At 33.4% G+C, this 25630-nt stretch overlaps 1 protein-coding gene across 3 annotated transcripts in view; it reads right to left on the reverse strand.

Moving 5' to 3' along the window:
- Positions 1–25630, reverse strand: part of LOC118198106 (uncharacterized) — a 207124-nt gene that overhangs the window by 40101 nt on the left and 141393 nt on the right. For 2 of the 3 annotated variants that reach the window (XM_085818997.1, XM_085818998.1), the window contains exons 16-20: positions 17804–17878; positions 17568–17699; positions 13140–13222; positions 12906–13060; positions 6720–6815 (exon numbers count right to left, since the gene is read on the reverse strand). In XM_085818997.1, coding sequence (XP_085675123.1) covers positions 6720–6815; positions 12906–13060; positions 13140–13222; positions 17568–17699; positions 17804–17878 — 541 coding nt within the window. The remainder of the gene's footprint in view (positions 1–6719; positions 6816–12905; positions 13061–13139; positions 13223–17567; positions 17700–17803; positions 17879–25630) is intronic. The other variant, XM_035369711.2, reaches the window with a different exon arrangement.

A 25630-nucleotide genomic window follows, 5' to 3' on the forward strand; every position in this document is an offset into this window, starting at 1 on the left:
AAGAAGTTTATTTGAAGTTACTTTTAATTCAGATAACGATTATGTAATTGGCAGCAGCTATAGTTATCAGTTCTTTGCAAATTATTATGGGTATGTAATAATCAGTTGAAAAATAATTGATGAGTATTTGAGTACTAAAGAGTGTACATATTTTGTTATTGGGTTAATTCATAATTATATCATACGTATGATCTACATAATAAAAACATGACTAATAAATAATAAGAAATGTAACAGCTGTGCATTTATAACATTTGATTACTTAAAACAGCGCACAACTGATTATCACCTTCATGTCTGTTTACATAATGAATTGCACTTTCCAATTAAGTGCACGGGCCTACTAGTGGCCGAAGCATCGTTGAACACTGGTAGTTCTGTCTCAGGTTAGAATGCCGCGAACGGGCTGGCTACATGACGTTTCCTTGGTTTGTCCCATTTGTAACTGGTATAAGAGCCAGTTTTAAAAAATCTTCTACAAAGGGATCCCTCCTGTTGTTATCCCTCGAGGCTTTGCGGTCCCGTGAACGGGCTGGCTGCATGGACGCTTTTGTGGTTTTCCCCATGTGTAACGTGTATATGAGCCAGTTTCCCTTAGAAAGTCCTCCCCGAAGGCATCCCTTCCCTTAGGCAGATAGCCCTAGTGTGCTTTGCTGTAATCTCAATAAACCAAACCATAAAACAAACTCATGATGTGAACACCTAATTTCTAGAGTTGGTATAATTAATGTGTTTTAGGTATATTACCGAGTGTTCTATTGGACAGTAAACAACTCGCACATGTTTGATTGCTCATGTATTCATATGCTTTATTTGATCTTCATTTTGCTGAATAGTATCTGCTGGCTGTGAGGAGGTAAATATCAGCCATATAGATTTTTGTCATTTGAATGGACAGAACAGTAATTACAGTAATTATGAGCCATAAAGTTAGTCAGAAAATGCTTTCACCAGGTCACAAATTTTCCAGTGAGCCATCAAATTTTCATTGAAATGCAGACAACAGAAAATACACATAAGCGATGTGTGATAAATAGACTTACCCAGCACATGTTTTTAAACTATTCTTAGGTGTATACAGAATTTGGCTATTACTGATGTAATTGATTGCTATAACCATAAGTGTGTTTATCTGTTACATGAAGTGCCAGAGTGGAGATCAAAGTGATTAACTTGATAGCAATCACCTTTCTATTATCTTCCATTACTAACAATAAAGTTTAAAACGAAAAGCGTGTGAGCGATACAAAACAACACGAAGAAGCGAATGTCACTTGAAAGGAAACGTCACTTTCGCCAATCTGAGCGATAACTGATTCTTGTTTGGCTTTCAGCCTGTTTGCCAAGTGAAGATGGTAACTCTGTTTCGCCAAAGGCCGTTTCTCAGAACTGTTGCTACAAACATTTTGTCCCGGCAACAAACAGCTAATGTGATAACGGCTTTACACGTCAGAGTAAGAGTCTATCACTTCTAGTGACACGCACGGTTACGCGGGACAATTCCGAGAAATGAGATTCTAGTAGCACTGCTTTAAGCGAAAGGCTTCCGAGAAATGCTTCGTCTAGCTAGGAGGAACATGTCCCGGCTACGAGCAACATTATAAAACTTGTCCGAAAATGTTCCAGCTGGAGACGTGTTCCTCTAACGTTTAACCAATCAGACGAAAGTTCTGCTTCTGAAGGATCACGGGTAACTTTCAATATGGTGATGGCTCTCCCTGTGAGGTCATGGACGTTGGAAATAGAGGCCAATTTAATTATTGCTGTTTTGTTGTAATATAACTGCCTGAGTCATTTTTAAAATGTTTATATATTCATTAAATATATAATCGTGGAAATTTCAGAGTTGATGGTATTTTACGGTATTTCTTGCAGTTCGGATTTGTTTACAAATTGTTGGTCGCCAAATTTGTCGTATTTCATGCTGATCGTGTATTATCACTGTTATATAATAGAATTTTATTTCTTAAATTTAAATTGAATAATTTTTAATGAATTTTAATGGATTGATTTTAAATTAAAATCCATTTGTATATGTGTGGCTTTTCTCCTAATTACTTATCTTTTAAATTGTTAATTGCATAATCAGTGACACATTTTAAACAGCATAAAATAAAATATGCATAAAAAAGAAAAGCATAGCTTATGTAATAATGAGGATAATCATTAAATTTGCCTATTATTTTCATGTTATTTATGAAATACTTTTTGTATTATAAATACAATAGAAACTATACTTTTATTGTAAATGCATTGTAAATACATATTGAAACATCGGAAATTTATGGATTTATTATTATTCATGATGAAAAACATTTGTATATACATTCATTAATATAAATCTTATTCATTACATTAATACTAATAAATATATATTAACAATTTCTAAACCATCGCATCTCTCCATCTGTATGTAAATATATGACTTATTAGATGTGTATATATATATGTATGTATGAATACAAAAATGAACATTGCCAAACATTTGAAAAATAATTGATGAGCATTTGAGTACTAAAGAGTGTACACATTTTGTTATTGGGTTAATTTATAATTATATCATATGTATGATCTATGTAATATAAACATGACTAATAAATAATAAGAAATGTAACAGCTGTGCGTTTATAACATTTGATTACTTAAAACAGTGCACAACTGATTATCACCTTCATGTCTGTTTACATAATGAATTGTATTTTCCAATTAAGTGCACGGGCCTACTAGTGGCCAAAGCGTCATTGAACACTGGTAGTTCTGTTTCAGGTTAGAATGCAGCAAACAGGCTGGCTACATGGGCATTTTTCTTGGTTTTCCCCATTTGTAATTGGTATACGAGGCAGTTTTAAAAAATCTACAAAAGGATCCCTCCTGTTAGGCAGGTATCGCTCTAGGCTTTGCCATAATCACATAAAACAAACTCATGATGTGCGCCACCTAATTTCTAGAGTTGGTATAATTAATGTGTTTTAGGTATATTACCGAGTGTTCTATGGGACAGTAAACAACTCGCACATGTTTGATTGCTCATGTATTAATATACTATTTGATCTTCATTTTGCTGAATAGTATCTGCTGGCTGTGAGGATGTAAATATCAGCCATACAGATTTTTGTCATAGAAGGTCTTGGTTTTTTTTTTTTTTTTGTCTGTTTGTTTGTTTGAATGGACAGAACAGTAATTATGAGCCATAAAGTTAGACAAGAAAATGCTTTCACCAGGTCACAAATTTTCCAGTGAGCCATCAAATTTTCATTGGAATGTAGACAACAGAAAATACACATAAATAATGTATGATAAGTAGACTTATCCAGCACACATTTTAAACTATTCTTAGTGTATACGGAATTTGGCTATTACTGATGTAATTAATTGCTATAACCAGAAGTGTGTTTATCTGTTACTTGAAGTGCCAGAGTGGAGATCAAAGTGATTAACTCGACAGCAATCACCTTTCTATTATCTTCCATTACTAACAATAAAGTTTAAAATGAAAAAAGTGTGAGCAATACAAAACAACACGAAGAAGTAAACGTCACTTGAAAGGAAACGTCACTCTCGCCAATCTGAGCGATAACTGATTCTTGTTTGGCTTTCAGCCTGTTTACCAAGTGAAGATGGTAACCCTATTTCGCCAAAGAGCGTTTCTCAGAACTGTTCCACCAAACGTTTTGTTCTGGCAACAAATATCATATGTGATAAGAGTTTTACAGCCTGGTGAGAAAGTGATACTGTTTGAAATTTTCGTATCATTTTGTTGTCATTAAATGCTTGAGCCATTTTTATGGCACATTTTTTAATGAATTCTCCATCTAAAAATGGCTTCTTTGCCTTTATTATTTCTAAACAAACTTCAAACGATGCAGCTACAGATGCTTCTTGAAATTTTGGTTCTTGATTAAAATAAATCGTTTGATGATCCAGCTGCTTTTTCATTTTTTTCACTAGTGGTATTTTCATGTCTCGCGTGTACGAATGATACTTTTTTCATGTATGGAAAGATAATGGCGCTTCAAGTTATATTCTTTACACACATCTATGATTTGTTAACATTCCAAACACTATGGTTTACCATTCTTGTTCAGAATAAATAAATAATCTATCTTCCAGCGATCTCGAAATTCTTGATTTTTGAAGTCTATTTTTCTTTTATTAGTAGCACTAATATTCAATAATTATTTTAATTAATAAATAAATATAAAATTAAATTAATAATATTATAACACAGTCACCCCTCAAAAAATTCTAGACAAGACTGCACTTGCACGATTGCATGAATCAACTAAATAGAGCAGGATAGTGTGTGCATCACATGCGCCAACCATAGATAAAGAACCAACTACAAATATATAATGTGGCACCAACATTGAGCCAACCATCATCAGACGTTAAACGGATTGCTGCTGTATTCAGCCAGGTTAAGTTATGCAAACTAAATAGTACCTAATTTAAATTCAAATTAGATTTAAATTTTCACATAGAAAATAATTTTAATATTAATAATAATAATTTAGTAACATAAATTTATTCATAGTAAAATGTACTTGTGGGCCGTAAAAATAATTTGGCTAGCCGTATACGGCCCATGGGCCGCCAGTTGGACAGCCCTGATTTAATATAATATACATTGAGCAAGACAGTTAATGTTGAGAATCGAGCATTTAATTGATATTAGGTGCAGTTTCAGTGGCATCATTGTTTTTTTATGTTTTATGCATCTGGCATCACTATTATTTTTATAATTCCAAAAGTTGTCATGTATAAGACGTACGTTCTCTTTACTTTTTTTGTTAATGAAGTCCAAAATTCAATTATCCATTACTCTGTTTATTAATAAAGTCCAAAATTCAATTAGCCATCACTCTGTTTGTTAATAAAGTCCAAAATTCAATTAGCTATCACTCTGTTTGTTAATTTTATAACAGGTTATGGGTTTTAGCGGCATTTAACTGCACAAAATAAATTAACGATGGCTATGTTGATGTATTTGAATCACAGATTTTTTTTACTTTCGTTTTCGATTTCAACTCTTCCACCTGAGCAGAGTGTACGTAGATGCTACAGTGTACCAATAGCCTTTTCTTGCTGCATATTTCCTGGTTAATGATGATGTAATATGGAAGCTAAAAATTTTGTTCAGTGTACCAAATTGGAAGGTTTATGCAACGGGACTGATTGAAAATTTGAAATAAACTCTTTATTTTTGCTCAACGATTGTGTGGGCATCTTCGATAATTCCCTTATCGAGCTAAAAGCTCTGGCAGAAAGTGCGAATGAAACAACGATATGCGAGTACAACGACGCCGCGAAAGCTGCTGTGATCATTCGCTCAAATGTATCACTGAATGTGTTAAATTTGATCCGTATGCACGGTAATTCTGCACTAGCGATATGGAATGAGTTATCATCAAGTTAGGCATCAAGCTGCGAATCACTATGCCATATACACCAGAACAAAACGGATTGGTTGAAAGAGAGAATCGTACAATAATGAATGCAGTTCGCACTATAATCAAGGATTCAGGCCTACCACAGTTCCTATGGGCAGAAGCAGCATCTACACCTGTCTACATTCTCAATCAAACTGGACCAAGTAAGACTACGGGAAAACCTCTGTTTGAGGAATGGTTTGGACGCAAGCCGGCAATCTACAGAATTCAAGTTTTTGGATCAGCTGCATTTGTACATGTACCAAATGTCAACAGAGGTAAATTAGATGACAAGGCTATAAAGGGCTATTTGGTTGGTTATTGTGATGATGATGGGTATCGCATTTTCATAACATCAAGGAATGATACAATAAAATGTGCCAATGTAGTGTTCAATGAACAGCAAATCAGCCCTACTTCCCAACCTTCAAAATTAGCATCTAACACTGGTCTATCAAGCAGTATGAAGTTTATTTTGGAAGATTCACACGATGATGCAGACACACAGGGGGCTGGTGATCTGTGTACTGATGAAGATGAATCAACACAGATGACCGCACGTACACTGTGAGACCATTCAGCTATCCAACGGCCTGTCAGATTTAATGACTATGTGTACAAAAGCATTCTGAAGTTGAAAGAGCCTGAAACATATGACGAAGCAATGAAGTCTCCTGAATACGCCGACTGGAAACGAGCCATGGACAAGGAAATGGCTTCTCATGCCAAACATGGAACATGGCAACTCGTTGAGCCCCCAACGGACGTAAAATCCTCAACAATCACTGAGTTTACAGAGTGAAGACAAATCCCAATGGCTCAATCGAGAGATTCAAGTCCCGTTTAGTAGCAAAAAGGTACACTCAGACTCAATTAGCCATCACACTGTGTTAATTTTATAACAGTTAATACTCAAATATTTTACCCTGTTTGCTTCCCACTATAGTATTATAACAATAAGCATGATTATTATTTAAGCTGCTTTCATATTAATAAGGTTTTGATGATGGGCATAAAAAACTTTAGTAAATTTTTTATGTTCTTTCCAGCATTACATGGTTAATCCTTTTGCTTGTCATTCTATGCCACTGAAAAAACATACTTAATTCAAAAGTGCCCCTTAATCCATTTTTGAGCTAAATAAAATAAGTATTCATGGTATGTACATTGGTGCCTTCAATTACAATAAACAATAATGGCATGTCATAATATGCATTCAACACACACACACACACACACACACACCACAAAAAAAAAAAAAAAAAAAAAAAAAAAGATAATGAACTTAAACCTGCATCATCTTTTAACAAAAGTGTATCCCTAGTGTCTGTTTCTTTCCCTTCAGATACTGCTTTATCTTTAGAATGTACAAGCTCATCATTAGACCTAAGGAAATACAAAAGAAAGAATTTTGAAGAACTTTGATGTGAAGATAAAAACAGAATCAGATAAATTCTTCAAAAATTATAATTAAATTAGGAGGAAAAACTAACATTCATGTAATATTACACAACGTTACAATTAATGTAATATAACACAAGTTATTGTGAACCGGGGCTAACTCGTATAAGCAAAAACTCAAGACTACACAGATTGATAAAATAATAATAATACTATAGTCTTATTGTTCAGCCTACAAGGAATTTACTAACATAAAGGATTCATGCAAGTACATAGCAGTACGAAACATGTTCAAATGTACAGATATACACATAGTACTAAATATAATGCATACTATAAATTTACAACCATATACCTGTAATACAAATGAGATGCTGTTCAGTATACAAAATATATCACACATTATAAAAAAATCAATAACAGCTTTCTGTTTCATTGCACTACTGCATTTCCTTTCTGTCATATTGCGTAGACACCACAATGTCAGTTGCGGTCGCGGACACTTAGCCGACAGGACACTTAACCGACACCAGTTAGCCAAGACATTTAGCCGACAGGGACACTTAGCCGACATGGACACTTAACCGACAGAACATTTAGCCGATAGGACATTTAGCCGACAGGGACGCATAACTGACAGGTCATTTAGCCGACATGGACAGTTAGCCGACAAAACACTTAGCCGACAGGACATTTAACCAACAGGACATTTTGCTGACACAGAGAGTTAGCCGTCAAGACATTTAACTACGGGACACTTAACTATCAACACATTTAGTCGACAGGACAAAAAGCCGACAGTAACGTTTAGCTGGCACGTACCCAATAATTGTTCAAACTTACTATCAGTTACAAATTTCTCGACTTCTCTGTAAGTTCAATATTTAAGTTATTTTTTCACTATCAGTAAAATTCATTTTTCGATTCTTAAAGATCTCATATATGCTTTTAATTATTGAGTTAATTTAGCATTGTTTGATATGTATCCATGGACCTTATAAGAAATAGACCAACCCAAATGGTTTTTCTCCCTTGCCTTGGCGTATTGCCGGCTATCACCTTGACCACATCCGAAGTAGTAGGGACGACTTGCAGAAACTTAACAATAGTTAGCTATTGCAGCGAGTATAATTTTCAAGAAAAAGCTGGTGATAGCACCTCATTTCACAAATTAGAATTTTTAGATATTTTTATTTTAGAAACTGAGATTGATTTTTTAAAAATTTACCATGTTTATCAAGCGTAAATAATGTTCTAAATAATTATAAAACTGTTACATGCTTTCAGGTCTGGATATTTTTTAGCTTTTCCTATGCTGTAAGGAAATTTGTATCTCCTTCTTTTAAAAAATAATATTTTAAATCTGAATTAATAGAAAAATTCAAACAAACAATTTTCTGTTATAATTTTTATGCTTTTTATTGGTGTAAATAAGTAAAAAATACTAAAAATCGAAAAAATGGATTTTTGAAAGTTTTTGTTTAAAATTCTTATTTGTACTGCTTTTTTAAAAGTATATCTTAATATTATAGCATAATATTCTACAAAGAAGTTTTATTTCCAATAATATTTCATAATACATAATAGTGATTAACACTTTTAACACTTTAATAATTTTTATGCATTTATTCTAATGTTAAAAATTGTATTTAACTGTAATAATTAATTGCGCTAGTATTTTATAATTATTATTTTTTTAAATTTATGCCTAGTTGTGCATAAGTTTTCTTATTTATTGATAATTTATTTTATTAACCCAAAGGGACGGCAGCTCAGAAAAGCTATTTGTTTCAAAATGGCATTTTGCTTTGTTTCACTATAAATGCACATTTCACTTTGCAGACTGTTGCCACCAAATATTATCACCCTGTATTAAATTTAAAGAAATTAAATAATGAGGAATCTGCATGAATGCATGTATGTTTCTCTCGCATTGTGAAAAAACAACAGAATTTAGAACCATAAAATTTTGAATAAAGTAATCCTCCACCCGAACATGGGCACCTGGACAGCCTAATTTCGAATTTGTTTTAATCCATTTGATATTTTGTAACTTTAACGAAGTTTTGATTAAGAAACTCAATGAGTTCAAAGCAAGCAATGGCAACCCTGTACAGAAAATCTCCAGCGCGGAAATTCTAAAGATATGTCATTTTCAAATATTTTGTGATATTGTTCTTGAATTAAATTTTATGTGGTTTACTTGCGAAGAACATGATGTTTAATAAATAAAGGTAACACGCAAAACGTTACAAAAACGCTCCTTTGGGTGTAATATAAAATTATATTACTGAGTGCTTGCAGAGTTTATCTTTTTTTCCCCTCGTTACACTCAAAAAAGTTTATGCTCTGAATTTTATGAATTACAAAAATAAATAATCATCTTGCAATGTTAATAATTAATGATCATATGATCAAATAAATGATTGTCTTTTTATGTTATAATAATTTTAAAAATTACTGCTTGAAAATGCTCATAAAATCAAAGAAAATTATCAGATCGTGTTTAATTGTACTTTTTCATTTCAAAGCATCATATGCTATCAGTATTATTTAATTTTACTTTATTTGTACACAAAAGTAAGTTAATAAGTTTTGCATTTAGAACTTTTACCGTTTTATTAAAGTAAAAAAATTTATACAAGAATTACGCTTGAAAAAAATGCGCAAAATGCAGTAAAAAGTGCTTTTATGAGATACGTTAAATCTTGTTTGCAAAAACTGTGACTTTCATAATCTCATCACTTATATAACGTATCACATTTAATAATTAAAAACAGTTATGTGATACAGACGCCAGCGGTTTCTGTGTTAAAGTAAGCCAGATCGTCGCTACTCTTTCTTACGGGCACACCAGTGGCCGAGCGGTAACGTCACCGAACCGAGGTTTGAATCCCGCGAACGGGCTGGCTGCACGGGTGTTTCCGTGGTTTTCCCCATGTGTAACGTGTATACGAGCCAGTTTCCCTTAAAAAGTCCTCCACAAAGGCATCCCTCCCTTAAGGCAGATAGCCCTCGAATGCTTTGCCATAATCTAATAAACCAAACCTTTCTTATGGACATGTGAGCAACGCACGTTTCGCCCACTGGGTTAGTCTATCTCTTATAAGGTTTATGTATGTATCGCGCTGTTTGGTGTATATTGGCGAAATTGATAAAGCGCTGAAATTTCTCTTCAGGAAATATGAATGAAATTTCGAAAGGAAAAAAAGAATTTTTTTAGCTATGTACAGCGGTCACTTAATTACATTTTAATGTGAGATTTTCAAAAATTATCCATAAAGCTTCTTCATTTAATCATCTGGGTTCTTTGAACTCTTTCACTTCATTAATAATTTTTTTTGTTTACTTAATGATATTAATTTTCCAATCTCGCTCTTCCAAATGCTTTCAAATTTTTAATACCTTTACGTTTCATTACTATTTTACACATCACTTCATATTACATTCTTTCCCTTACAAAATCGTTTGGCTCTTCCCACTAAGGAAATTTCCTTTCCCTGTCATGAGAAATCTGAATAATGCAATAAAAATTATTGTTATTCTTGAATTATACTTTTTATGGAAACATATGGTGGTGAGGGTTAGTTTGGCAAATATATTTTATTTTGTTATTAAAAACAATTTTTAAAAAGTGAATTTTTAAGACAAGCAAAGGTATAAATTATTTGTGACATCTATAATTTGCAGCTCATGCCACCATTCTTGAGATAAAAATTCTGTAACATTTTATTGACCACACCTCTCGCTTAAAATACTTACTTAGGTTAATGTTTATAGCCCTAAACTAGTGCATAATGCTTAATTTAGAAGTAAAATATTCTTTAAGGTTTTTGTTTCATTCATTTTCGAGAAATTTCAGTGCTTTTTCAATTTGGCCAATGTACACCAAACAGCATGATAAATATCAAACAATGCTAAATTAACACAATAATTAATAGAACACATGAGATCTTTAAGAATTGAAAAATGAATTTTACTGATAAGTTAAAAAAATGACTTAAATATTGAACTTATGGAGTAGTTGAGAAATTTTGTAATTGATAGTTTAAATATTTTTTGGGTACGTGTCTGTTAAACGTCACTGTTGGCTTAGTAAGTTGTTGACTAAATGTCTTTACAGGTATAAGTGTCCCGTAGCTAAATGTCCTGACGGCTAACTCTCTGTGTCGGCTAACTGTCCTTGTCGGCTAAATGTCCTGTCGGCTAATTGTCCTGTCGGCTAAGTATCCTTGTCGGCTAACTGTCCGTGTCGGCTAAATGACCTGTCAGCTAAGTGTCCGTGTCGGCTAAATGTCCCGTAGGCTAAGTGTCCATGTCGGCTAAATGTCTTGTAGGCTAAGTGTCCTTGTAGGCTAAGTGTCCGTGTCGGCAAAATGTCCTGTCGGCTAACTGGTATTGGTTAAGTGCCCCGTCGGCTAAGTGTCACGGACCCTGTCAGTTGGTGAAGTGTCATCTTGCTGTTCAGCTCACATACCTTTATCATCAGAACTTTCATTATGTGTGCTAAATTTGCCCAGCCCTCATTAGACAATTCAAATTGTCATCATCTCGCATCCAATCATTCACATCTTCACTGCCTCTGCAACTTGAAGCTGGTTTCGGATAGCCACTAATTCTTCATCATCTGCTTCTTAAGTTTGTGTCATTTTTTGTGTCATCGTCATTCAGAGAAATAGTTTTCCAGCTTTTCAGAATAGTAGATTGTTTCATATTTTCCTCGATTCTCCCTCCCAGTAAATCATACCTTTCAAATTAGCCCATTTTAGGCTTTCAACAACTGTTTTGTTATTCATCTCTTAATAAATGTTTTCAGAGCCTGTGTCGACAGTTTCATTTTAGATTTTCTGAAACAGGCTGAATCAGGGCTATAATATTATGAAATAAAAAATGGCTCAGATCTTTCCACTGACCAACTAAATTCATTAGAATAATAAAAAGTAATGTATAAAATTAAGGCCACTTTTTAGGGCAAAATATTTTCATCAGAAAATCGCTTAACACTTGGCACAAATTCATGATGGAAACATGACTTGAATTCATCCAAATGCTTTTTTGAATATTTTACAGGATGAATTTTAAAATTCACATTTTCATATGCCATTGATTCCCCCCCCCTCTTGCCTATGAATAAAAGCTTAAACATGTTACTGCCAGATGAATTTCCAGATATTAGCCAGACTTATTTGTAGCCAGGAGCTGATAGTTCTTGTTTTGATGCTAGTATCTTTTTAATAACATTTTTAAATTCAGAACTGCTTCGTCACAGCTTAAATCTGCTCTGGGCTCATTTTCGCTGAATGATAGTATGAATAAAGAAAGTCACTGCACCTGAGTTAGCTGTCAAAATCTTCTCTGAAATATTTAATTGTCTCAGCCTGTACTGTTTTTTTCCAACAATCAAGCTAAACTTTGCTGGCAGAGATTTCCTCTTCATTATCTTTGCAACAATGGAGAACGTCCGAAGTCTTGTCTTGTAATATCAGAGAAGAAAGTAGACTTCCTTTTCTTCTCATCTGCTAAAACAAAAAAAAAAAAAAAAAAATTTGATGTGAAAAATGCTTGAGATGATAATCACTCTCTTTCATTGCTTTTCTTTTCTTTGTAATGTTATCATCTCCAGTCATATGTGCATGCTGAATTACCCATTTTCTATTTCCTCTCTTTTCATTCTCCAGCTGGAAAGTGTCACTTCACCACCTTTTAGCCTGTTAATAGGAGCAAGCATTTCTTCTAATGATAAAAACCTAATGTGTGCAAAAATTGAGCTTGCCAAGATCAAATGTGCTAACAGGAGTTCTTATCTTTAAGGTTTGAATTATTGCTAAAATTCAAGTCTATTGATTGCTCACCTTTTCAACGAGACTATTTTAACATTTATTCATTTATTTATTTTATTTGTTGCACTGGGCTCAGATAACACGGAACCTCAGTTGGATACTTGGGGTTTTACTGTATTTTCAAATTTATTCTCATTGGCATTTTACATAAATGAAAAATTAACCACTAAAGAAAACCAAGAACCACTTGAGCAAATGCCCATAAGGAAGTAAGACACATAAATTGAAAAATCACCTGTCTTTGCTATTGGTACAGCTACTTGTTTCTTTAATCTTTTTTGTATCTTCCTTTGAATATTTTTCTCTACGTCTAGAATTTCCAAAAGATCCATCATCAACCTTTTCATCAGCTTTATGCCGAACTTTTAAATTTTCATTATTAGCTTCAGACTGTGAATAAATGGAAAAAATCAACAATTTTTTCATAAATAAAAAGTTACGCTAAAAATACAACTTAAGTTCTTTGTACCTCAGCAAAATCATCTCTATTTAGTAACTCATCATCTCCATCACTCCAGTCACTGAAATCATCATCATCACGCATTCCATCTTCTATAGATAAATTTTAAAAATTAATAAAAAACAGTATTTTTAAGGATAAAAAACTTGAAAAAGAGAAATGCTACAAAAGTACTGTTATGAGAAACTTAAAGTAAGTAGTTTTATTAATAATCAAAATCGAATATGAATAAAAAATATGATTCAACGAACTTCAGGGGATTATAACATGCATCCCAAACATTTAAAAGCAAAGATTTTGCAAAATTTAAGATTGACTTCATATTCACATTTTTAGATTATGGCTGAATTTTACCAATTCCAGCTTCATCTGCATCTCTTTCATATTTGTGGCATTTGTACTTATATAAAAGAAATATTAACCCTCCCTTGTTTTTAGGGGATTTTATGAAGTTTAGGGGATTTGATGATGAAAAATAATAAATAAAATTCTTACTTTTAGCAAACAAATGTAAGTGATCAATAAACTTAATGTCACTAATTTTGTAACAATTTACTGAATTGTTATTTCTGCATCTTACAGTGTTTTTTTCTATTTCCTAATTTTTAGAGATTTTAAATTAATTCTGGATACGTTTCTTGCTTTTTCATTCCATTTTTTAGGAATCCTTACATGAATACATGCTAAATTTGCATACAATTAACAGTTTCAGGAAAAAGTAAAGCAAATTTAGAAACAGCTAAACAAAACAAAATGTTAAATTCATCCAGATTTGTTTCACTACCTGTTTGATAAGTGATTAAATTAAGAAACATTGAAAGTTGTGAAGTCATTGCCTTTGCAGATGAATTGTTGATTTGTATTCAAGGAAAAGAAATGCAAAAAGCTTTTCATCTCGCCCAAGATGTTTCACATTTAATTTATCATAGGTCAATAGATTTTAAGTTAAACTTTAACCATGCAAAATCCAAGACCATGTTTATTGATAGAAAAAATACTACTTATGAAGGATATCAATTGCTTAGATTGTGTTTCCAGTGATTGAATAAAGAGACTGTATGAGATTTTTGTAGTTATTCTCATACATAATGAAAATGTGAGGGGAGTTTACTTCTAAGAAGCCTTCTATGAAGGCACTTCTCCCATCTTTTGTCACAATCAAGTAATGCGATCAAGTACTTCATTATCAACTGAAATATTAAAAATAAGTAAATAAATAAAAATAAACAAACAAATAAAAGGAAGAGGAAATAATTTTGTATTGCTGATAACATAAGATTTGCTAAGATACTTGTGTGTGTATATGTCATAAAGAGGAATTTCACAAGGCATGTTTTTAATTTCTAGAGTGGCAGCACTGTGGTCAGAATACTGCGTTTGTGCGCTGTTTATCCACATCTGTTGGCAAGCCACAGGTGCCGTTATGGTAACTTTCAACCAAGTTAACATTCGTTTTTGAGTATTTAAAAATAGTGCTTATCAGTGCTGAGGGTGTGAAAGCAGCTGAAATTCATCGTCAGATCAGAGAAGAGTACGAAGAAAATATTATGGGGAATGGAATGATATGAAAATAAGTTAGAGCTTTTAAGCTGATGACTTTCCTCAGGTTCCACACAGTATTCTGTATGAAATTGTGAGTGAATGTTTAAATTATCAAAAACTGTGCTAATGCTGGGTACCAAAAAAGACACGGCAATGCACAAAATGAAATATTTAAATAGTGCTTTAAATTTCCTTCAGAGGTACAGTTAGAAAGGTAAGGATATTTTAAGCCAAACTGTCAGAGACAGTTGCTGAGTGACTTATGCTAAATAGAATAAAGCAACAACCCATGGGATGGTGACATTCATCATCACCCAAGAAATTGGATTTTGAGCAAATAGTTTTAGTCCAGAAAACCATGTGTAATGTGTTTAGGGAAAGGATGGGATGTTGCTAGCGGATTTTATACCACACAGTAACAGAATAAATTCTAAGGCATATCATGAGACCTTACAGAAACTGTAGTATGCAATCCAAAATGAAAGGCATGGCGTAGTTAGTAGAGGGGTCGTTTTGCTTAATGACAATGCCCGTCCACAAGTGGCTAAATGAACTCAAGATCTCATCACATCATTTCACCAAGAACAACTTGATCCCCTCTGTACAGTCCCAATCTAGCACTTAGTGACTACCACCTGTTCCTGCATTTGAACAAGCATCTCGGCAGTCTTTGCCACAGTGATGATGATAAGGTCAAAACGGCCATGTCGCAGTCAATGTCAAATCAGGCATCAGACTCCTTTCAAGAGGGGATTCAAAAACTGGTTGTACATTATGAAAGTGCTTTAATATTGGCAAAAATTATGTAGATAAATAGACTGAGGTACAGGCTTTCACATAAAAATAAAATTAATAAGGAAATTCTACTTGTTTCTTTTTTATTTCTAAATGGTACTTTAAAAACTGAGTAATAAACCTTGTAATTCAAACTGAGAAAATGTAATCATACTAATATATATTCTAGTAGTTTTAATTTTAACACAACTTAATTTAAGGACCCTGTTTATACTTAACTCAATTGGAAGACTGTATAAATTAAAACAAAAAAATTAACCATTATACCATTTTTAATACTGCTTTCCACAAATTTAAATTGCTTGCTATTATACACTCACTTTAAATTGCTTACACACTTTAAATAATTAATTATATTTAATTGCTTACTTTAACACTTTAAATAATTAATTATATTTAATTGCTTACTCACTATAATTTAACTGCTTACTTTCACATACACTTTAAATTGCTTGCTATTATACACTGTTTGTGAAAATTGCAACACCAAGAAGGAATCGTGATAATTGAATGCAATTTAATACACAGTTGAGTGGTAGTGGTACAAATAAATGATTAAATGTTCAAAGCAAACAAACAAGAACAAGAGATCAGAATCAGTATTTTGTGTGGCCACCACGCGCAGCAATAAGTGCTGCTAAACGACGTGGCGTGGAGTCAAACAAAGTTTGAATGTCTGACTGAGGAAGAGCATTCCATATCGTTTGTACGCGTACCCAAAGTTCGTCTGCAGACGCAACAGGACGAGGATCACGAGCAAGACGCAGACCAATGACATCCCACACATGTTCAATTGGCGGCATATCCGGGGAACACGCAGGCCAAGGAAGAAGCTGTACCTGCTGCGCTGCAGAGAAGGATTTAACAATCCGAGCAGTATGAGGGCGGGCATTGTCCTGTTGAAATACAGCGCCTGGCAAGCTTTGAAGGAAGGGAACAGCTTCGGGCTGTAGAACTTCACGGATATACCGGTTGCTGTTCAGATTGCCCACAATTCGTAGCAACTGAGCTCGTCTATGATATGCTATGGCGCCCCAGACCATAACTCCGGGTGTTCGTCCACTGTGGCGTTCGATAATGCACTCCGGAAGGTGGCGTTCACCGGCATAGCGTCTGACACGAATGCGGCCATCATGGTACCACAAATTAAAGCGGGATTCGTCAGAAAACACGACATGCTGCCAATCAGTACGCCAGTCTCTATGCTGATTGGCCCATTGTAGCCGCAGGCGGCGATGGTCGTGCGTTAGGGGGATCCTGTATAAAGGAGTCCGTGCGCGCAGTCCACACTGCAGCAGACGTCTACGAATTGATGAAGCACACAATGAAACACCTGTAGCTATTGACCACAGTGCTGCCAATTGTCTAGAGGAAGCTGTACGGTCCGTCCGCGCCATGCAGACCAGGTGTCTATCATCGCGAGCTGACGTCACATTTCGGGGTCCACTCCCGGATTTCCGAGTTGTCCGACACTCGTCCGTCCACTGCTTCCAAACGCGCATCACTGTGCTGCTGTTACGCTGCACACGAGAGGCTACTGCACGATACGACAATCCAGCTTCACGAAGGCCGATGATTCTCCCTCATTCAAACTCTGTAAGTTGTTCAAATCTCCCTCTCTTTCGTCGACGAGGCATAAGTACAGATTGAGTTAACGTTTACCACTAGCAGATAACCACCGATAACCATACACGCCTCGCTACAGCCGTCTATTTATTCGGATCCATCAGCCGTTCAGAGGGCGCTGCTCAGCATACGCATGCGCTACGGATTTGCAATTCTAATCATTTGCATATCATGCGCTACTTTGCATTTCCTGAAAATTTCAGCTCACTCGCGTAAGTCCTTCATGGTGTTGCAATTTTCACAAACGTGAGTGTATAAATATTTCCTGCATTTATTTTATTATTATTATTACTTATGTTTTACTTGAATACTGAGTTTTAGCTTTTAGAATACAGAACTTTTGCAAATTCTGACTAATTACAGAGTTTAAACACAGTAAAAATTTTTAAATGTTTATGATTAAAAAACATGAGTTTTTATCAAATTTTATTATATCAAGAATAAAAAATTGTATATTTAAAACTAATGACAAACCATTATGCCTAGATTTCCTTTCTTCCCTTTCTTTAGCTTTGGTTTCATTTCTCACAGGAACTTCAACTTTGTCTTGGGATACCAAGGAATTATGTGATAAATCACTCATGGGAGAAGAAACCTCAGATTTGGCTTCAAAAATAATTTAAATAATTTCAAAACTTAGCTAATTAATTTAATTATTTTTTACAACAATAATTACCCATGTAAAAAAGAAGATTTTTTTTTTCCTTTACCTGATTTTTGACTACGGCTAAGTAGTTTAACTTCTTTAAACTCTTCTTTCAGTCTTTTATATGAACTCATTGAACCTATAATAGAAATAATATCAGTTATATTTCTCACTTTAAATCTTTTTTAGCTTATTAGACTATATTCTTTAGTGCATGATTATAAAAATGTGTATATTATTTTGAAAGAAACAATAATATGCATCATATGTCCATAATAAAAATTTAGGAACACCTTTTTTTTAGTGGAAATGTTAAAATGAAAGAAGTGGTAGAAATATACAATTATATTTCTACTTCCTAATATTTAAACTAATAAAACATTTTTACACTCTTTTCTAACTTTTGGTAGTTAAAAACATTCTAAAATGAAATCAATAGCTCTAATAACTATTTCAACATGTTACTAATACAGCATTAATATTTATTACTAAACATATGTAACAACTGCGGATCTAAAATAATGCTGGGAGGTCTTGGCAGATAAAAGTTTTAATTAACCAGGCACTTGTGCTGAAAAACTGTTTAACTCTCACATGAAATGTAATTAGAAATAATTATTAATTAAAAAGAATACAATTAAGTCAGAGTTCCTTATACACTTTTTCTATGACTGGTCGAACTTCCTGTACTGCCATTAGAGGCTTAACAGGGCTTAGTGGAGCTATTTAATTAAAGAAACATTGAGATCTTCAACAAGGCCTAAATCAGGCCCGGTAAGCAGTAGAACTACCAACATACTACCTGAAATAAATTTAAATAGAATAAACAACTAAAATATAAACATAAATTCTAGGAGCTGGTGAGATTTGCCAGCTACACCAACAAAAGCATATTATTACATACTTTGTAAAATATAACACGTTACTTACATGCATAAAAATATGTTACTTACATATACAAAGAAATAAAATAACAGAAAATCATAAACATCCTAGTGTTTCTTAAAACAGACAGGGAAATTTTAAACACAATCAATATATAAATTTATTTTATTTACAGATATATATTTCATAAAATTAGATAATTTCAATTTAGTCACTGTATTTTTACTTAGATCCTTTAGAGCAGGGATGGCCAAACTCCAGCCCGCAGGAAGGTTCTATCTGGCCCGCGGATATAATTTTAATTTGCCGGTCAGACGCAAATTAAAAGAAATATTCATATATTATATATCCATCTCCTTTTCTACTTTGTTTAAATATTATATTTTTTCTTCCTTTTTTTTCAGAGAGCTGGTAATCTGTTTACATTCTCTATTTTTGTTCTACAAAACATAAATCGAAGGAAATAGCAAACACAGGCAGTTTTCAATCGGTAAAGTGTTAAAAGCGGAAGTTATTTGTTAGTTATAGCTGTAGATTGGCGCCAACAAGCGTTATCTTTTTCTTGTGGAGCAGACATATGGGAATTCAATATGGGTGAATTAGACCTCACATGTGGCAGACTGCGCATTTTTAAGCTCCATCTAGCGGCTTTTTCTTTTGGCGCGAGTTCTAATATTATTGATTGCGTGTTGAAAGATTGTGGACATATAGCATCATTGTGAATAGTGGTGAAATTATTAAAAGTATAGCGTAGCTAGTGCTTGTTTGGGTTATTCGTAAAATATTTCAACCCCAAAATGGCTACTAAAAAACGTAAAGTTGATTGAGAGTGCCGCGCTTTTAATGATGAATGGACATGGAAATTTTTTTTTTTTTTTTTTTTTCAGTTGTAAAAGATAAACCAGTGTGTCTTATCTGCAATGAAGCTGTAGCAGTCTTCAAAGAATATAACATTTCATGTCATTTCACATCTAAGCATAAGAATTCCAATTACGAAGCAATGTCCGAATATGAAAAAAAAAAAAAAAAAAAAAAAAAAATGCAGAAAGTCTTTGTAAAAGATTATCAGGCCGGCAAAATTTTTTCAAGAAGGTAAACAGTATTCAAGAAGCAGCTACACATGCAAGTTACATTGTAGCATACAATAGTGCTAAAAATAATAAAGCTCTCAGTGATGGGGAGTTCGTTAAACAATGCATGCTCCAAGTTTGTGATGTTTTATTTCCAGACAAGAAAAATAATTTTGAGACTGTAAGCTTATCTCGAAAAACGGTGACTTCTAGAATGGAAGCCATCGATAAAAATTTGGCATCACAATTAGAGTCAAAGATTGGCCAGTTTAAATTTTGTTCCATACCTATGGATGAAAGCACTGATATAAATGATACTGCTCAATTAGTATTATTTATAAGAGGTGTTGATGAGAACTTTGAAATTATTGAGGAACTGGCGTGCATGCGTTCTTTAAAGGGAACTACAACGGGATATGATATTTTTCATGAATTTCAGGAAGAGCTTTTAACTTTGAAAGTGCCTATAACAAATATATGTAATATTACGAGCGATGGAGCACCAAATATGATAGGAAAAAAAATCTGGATTTCTTGGACTCTTTAATCAAAACTATCTCGGGAACAATGTTGTTTTTCTACATTGTGTTATACATCAAGATGCTCTGTGTAAATCTGCATTGAATATGAAACCCGTGCTTGATACAGTCGTGAAGCTTGTAAATACTATTCGATCTCGTGGGCTTACTCACAGGCAATTTCGAGATTTTCTTCAATCAGTGCAATCTGAATACTCTGATGTACTGTATTACATGAAAGTAAGATGGCTTAGTGCAGGATGTGTTTTCGAGCGGGTTTGGCAGCTGAAAGACAACATTGTGTCATTCTTCCATGAGAAACAGTGTTCTGCGGAGTGCAAAATGTTAGAAGATACAAAATGGCTTTCAGACTTTGCCTTTTTCACAGATCTTCTTTGTCATATGAACAACTTGAATGTCAAGATGCAAGGGAAAAATCAATTTATCGACGACATTTGGTCACATCTCAAAGCTTTTAAACTAAAACTTAATATGTTTGCTGGGCAGCTAGGTAAGAACGACTTATCTCATTTCCCGAGGTTAAATTCAATACCCTCAGTAAATGAAGAGAACCTTAAGAATTATGAAGATAGCTTGAAAAAACTGCATTTTGAGTTCGAACGCAGATTTCAAGATTTCGGTGCCATTCAAGCAGAATTGGATATTTTTACCATGCCATTCAACGTAAATTGTGAAGCAGTGAGGTCAGATTTGCAGCTTGAATTAATTGAGTTGCAATCTAACAATCATCTCAAGCAATTGTTTCTAAATATGCCAATGTTAGAGTTTTACAAATCATTATTGAAAGTAAGTTTCCCAAATTTAATATCTCATGCCCAGAAAATCAGTGCTATGTTTGCTTCATCTTATATATGTGAACAAGTGTTTTCAACTATGAACCTTAGAAAGAATTATTTCAGAAGTAGACTGACAGATGAGCATTTAGCCTTGTTCCTTAGAATCAGTACATCTCACTTCGAACCTCAATATAAGGAACTTTTAAAAATGAAATCGCAATTTCATTCATCTCATTAATATATTAAATTGTAATACTTGTATATTGTTTTTAAAATTTTAGAAAAATTCATCTTGGCCCGCCAAACTTTATTTTTTCGATTTTTGGCCCGCAATCGAAAAAGTTTGCCCATCCCTGCTTTAGAGTATTAAATTCAGCAATATCTGGAATAAATCCTAGAACAATATTTTTCGTAGAAGAGCATCTAAACAACAGGTGCTCAATATTGACATTACTCATGCCACATGGACAGACACAATTTTTAATCGAAAACCTATTATAATAAAAGGGAAAGTGTCCATGATTAGTTAAAGCTTGGTTTATATACTTGTCATTTAGGCATCTTCTCTCACTTACAGTTGAGATTAAATTATATGTGAATCTTCCTTTAGAATCTGGGTCATTCCACTTTCTTTGCTATAGATTCAAACTTTTCTTTTCAACAAGGATTTCAAACTGTCAAAAGAAGTCTTTACTTCAAAATCAATAATTTGATTTTCAGTGGCAGCCTTTGCCAATCTATCTGCTAACTCGTTACCAATGGTACCAATATGACTCTTCGTCCAAAAGTTTAATATCTGTGAAAGCGCTAAGAAAAATGAGCATGTCTTTTATCTGTTTAATTAGATCGTTACTTGGACAACATTTGTAATTGAAAGAACTGTGCTTTCGCAATCACTATAAATTTCTACTGGATCTATTGAAGAATTAGAAATAAGCCAATATAAGGCCTCTCGCAGGGCCACTAACTGTAAAACTGTGTAGCCTGTCATATCGGGGAGGCCTTTATACTAGTTCAACCGTTTCAATAAAGCTGGATGAATGTCTAAACCTTTCTTTAAAGTCAAAATCTCTAGCTGAGAAGATCTCACTGAAAAAATCGACAGTTTTATGACAACTTTTAATTTAAAGATAGCATATTCTTTTTCCGCTAAAATATCAATCAGAGGACATCCAGCCAAAACCTGAAGAGCTACTGAGGAGACAGTTCTAAAACAGTAATCCCCAATAAAACAATTTTTTGAATTTGCAAAATTTTGTTTTGCATTCGGACCGTTCCAGTCCACCATGCACCACATGCATACAAGATCTTTCTCTCAATAGCTCTTTTATATAAACTCTTAAGAACTTCACCTTGGAGATTCATTTTATGAAGTCTATAAGGAATATGGGTTCATTCGATCTTGATTTGATATAGGTGAGATATTTCATCGATCGTAATGCTCAAATATTTGATTGTCTTAGAAACTCTAATTGGTTGTCCATACAGTTTGCACCTAGGATTTTTTGATCTAGTATTAGTTTTGGCAATACCCAATAAAAAGCTCTTCTTTGGATCTAATTTGAGTTTAACATGGAAAGACCTCTTCTTCAATTCTTGAGAGGCGAAACTTAAAGCTTTATCAGTAGTATGGGCACCACTTCCCGTGGCCAATAAAACAAAATCATCATCATAAGCTTGTATATTAACATTTTGTCGTAAGGTTATGTTTAAAGCTATATTAGCAATAATATTCCACAAAAGTGGACCAGATATTGAGCCTTGGGGAAAACCCCTTTGCTAATTTCTATGATGCCACTTATTACAGTCAAATACTGAAAATCCGCTGACCTGAAATTCGCATTGCCTCTCAGAATATAAACATTCAGTTTATAGGTTCCAGAAACTGCAACATTAAAGTACGAAATAACGTAGAAAAAAATACTTACTGAATAATGACGTCATAATTATCAAATAATAACGAGTCAAAACGGAAATACCAAATTATTGATATAAAAAGTTAACAAAAATAAGATAAAATAAATAAGAAGTTTTTTCCCCTCTAATCTGCATCGAGGTAAAAAAGCAGACTATTCACTCAAGTCTTTGTTCAAGCTCATGATTCACGTTGTTGTATTTTCTGAGCTTTGTTATTTCATTTCCCGAGATTGTTTAGTGCTACCCTTTTTTTTATCCGGATATTTTGTGGATAAATTAAGAATATTTTAAATTTCAGCCCTTTTTAATACAATGACAGATAAGAAAAGCACTCGTGATTTTACTGCTTGCAACGTTGAAAGACGTAAACATGTTGCATTGACGGTAACGCAAAAAGTGCAAATTCTGCAAAAGATGGAAGTCAGTGCTACTCCTCGATTTATAGCAGAATGGTAAGGAATTGCAACACGAATGCGTATGATATATGGAAAAATAAAGAAAAGCTGTTGAAATTTTACAGCAACAGTAATTTTAACACCGGAATCCGAAACCAGAAATCTTTGCATGAGGCGAAATCGGCACACCTTGATGCTGTGTACATATATATAATACAATGAATAATATAATCAATATATATATGTAATAATAATTTAATGCATATAATAAATTATTGCAATAATGTATATAATAATGTAATTAAATGTATCTAATATGCTTTATTCAATTTGCGTTTTTAGTCTGAATATTATGATTTATCTTTTCTGTCCTGAAATCCGCAAAATCCTAAAATCCTCACAACCTCTGGTCCCAAGCTTTGCGGTTTTCTGGAATTCTACTGTACCATCATATGAGGAAACTTTTCTTTTATTCAGAAAATCACATATTAATAAGAAGAGAACACTCTTTCTAAGCAGAAGCCTTCACATTAACAAAACTGCCATATAAAAACATCAGCCAAACTGCTGACATCAAATTTAGAATGCAGAAAGCACTATCCACCAATCATATAGGCTAACTATATGATAACTATTCTGTTGATAATGAAGACCTGAATGATAAAAATAAAATTATGAAAAATGCTGTAATGGTTCTGAAAGATTCTTGTCTTATAATAGGATAATAAGTATGCACTGTGCTACAGTACAAAGTCCGTAATCCGGATTTGTCGGGACTTCGGCGATTGCGGATTATAGATCATCAATTTAAATCTGGTAAGATGGCATACAGAAATTATACAATTAAAATATGAAACCATAATTTATAAAATAAAGAGCAATTTTGATCTAAAGGGTATCAAAATTTACATTTAAAAAGCTTAATATTTATTTGTTTGCTTTATTAAACATTTCTTTCAATGTAAGTTGTTTAAGTTGCTTTGTTTTTTGTGCTAATACTTTCTCTTTAATTCTATAAACAGACATAATTTTGTGTTCAGTTACAAAGTTCCACTGTTCAAGTCCTGTAATTGCCGTGTCAAGAATACCGACTAACTTGTCAATCGAAATTTTTTCGTTTTCAATAATTTCTCTGCCACTTTCTTCACTATCGGAAGTGCGCATGGGTAAACGCATGCGCAAACGCTTTACGTTCATCCGTAAATGCATTACGTGCATGTGTAAGTTTGTGGCTTTGAGGTCCGGATTATATATCATACCAGATAATGGACGTTCAGATTACGGACTTTGTACTGTATCTTCAAAAGTGACAAAAAAATACTGCCAAGAAATTTCCAGAAGATTAACCAACTGCAAGACATTTTTGAAGAAAATTAAGGCTTTTTAAATACAATTGATAATAACATGGTTGACAAACCAGAAAAAAATATAGTAGAAAACACATTAATACTCAATTTATTATATTTAATCCATTTAGATAAAACACTTATACTTTCTGTTCTGCTCAACAGCTGACTTCCAGCCAAGACTGTCTCAGTCAGCTTCTACCACCTTGACCCATTCAATGCCACAGTTCTCCACCTACTGACACCAACGTTCCTTAACCACTTTTCCACACTGTCTAGTCATCTCATCCGTGGCCTTCCTCCAATTCTCTTTCCCTCTGGCTTTTGGAATGCTCATTTTTTCATTGGGTTTTCATTTTCATATCTGTATATATGCTACAGAGTGATGTAAAATGTTACAAAGTGTGTCCTTGAAGAGAGATGTGTTTAATTGATGATGTTAAATGATGAATTTAAAGGTCTATTGCCAATTCATTCCTGATAATGTTAGTAATTTTGTTTCATATTTTACATAGTCCTTGTCTTCAAGAAAAAAGGCCTTGATGATAGATTTGAGATCCATTGGGGTTTAAACACAAATGAAATCCATGGTAATTCTATTTTAATGTTATAACTTAGAGCAGGAGTTGGCAGTCTTTTAGTCCTTGAGGGCACAAAATAAAATTTTTAGTTCTTAGCGGGTGCCACCCATGCAAGTGTCAGAATCAAACATCAAATGTCACATTTCAAACTAGTTTTCTTTAAAAGATATAACTTTATAGAACTTAACAACAAATATTTATAATTTACACTCATTAAATATATATTTTTTAATATATCAATATGAAATTTATATCTGTAATTTGTCTGCTAACTTCTTATAATTGACAATATAATTTAAGTTGCATGTTTTTAAACAATTATCTCACGAGATCTCGTATGCTTTGCAAGTATAAAATGGTAACTAGATCTAAAGGCATTAGC

Source organism: Stegodyphus dumicola, chromosome 6 (assembly GCF_044657685.1).
Source record: "Stegodyphus dumicola isolate Sdum_Otavi_A_Nest chromosome 6, ASM4465768v1".
NCBI classification, from domain to species: Eukaryota; Metazoa; Arthropoda; class Arachnida; order Araneae; family Eresidae; genus Stegodyphus; species Stegodyphus dumicola.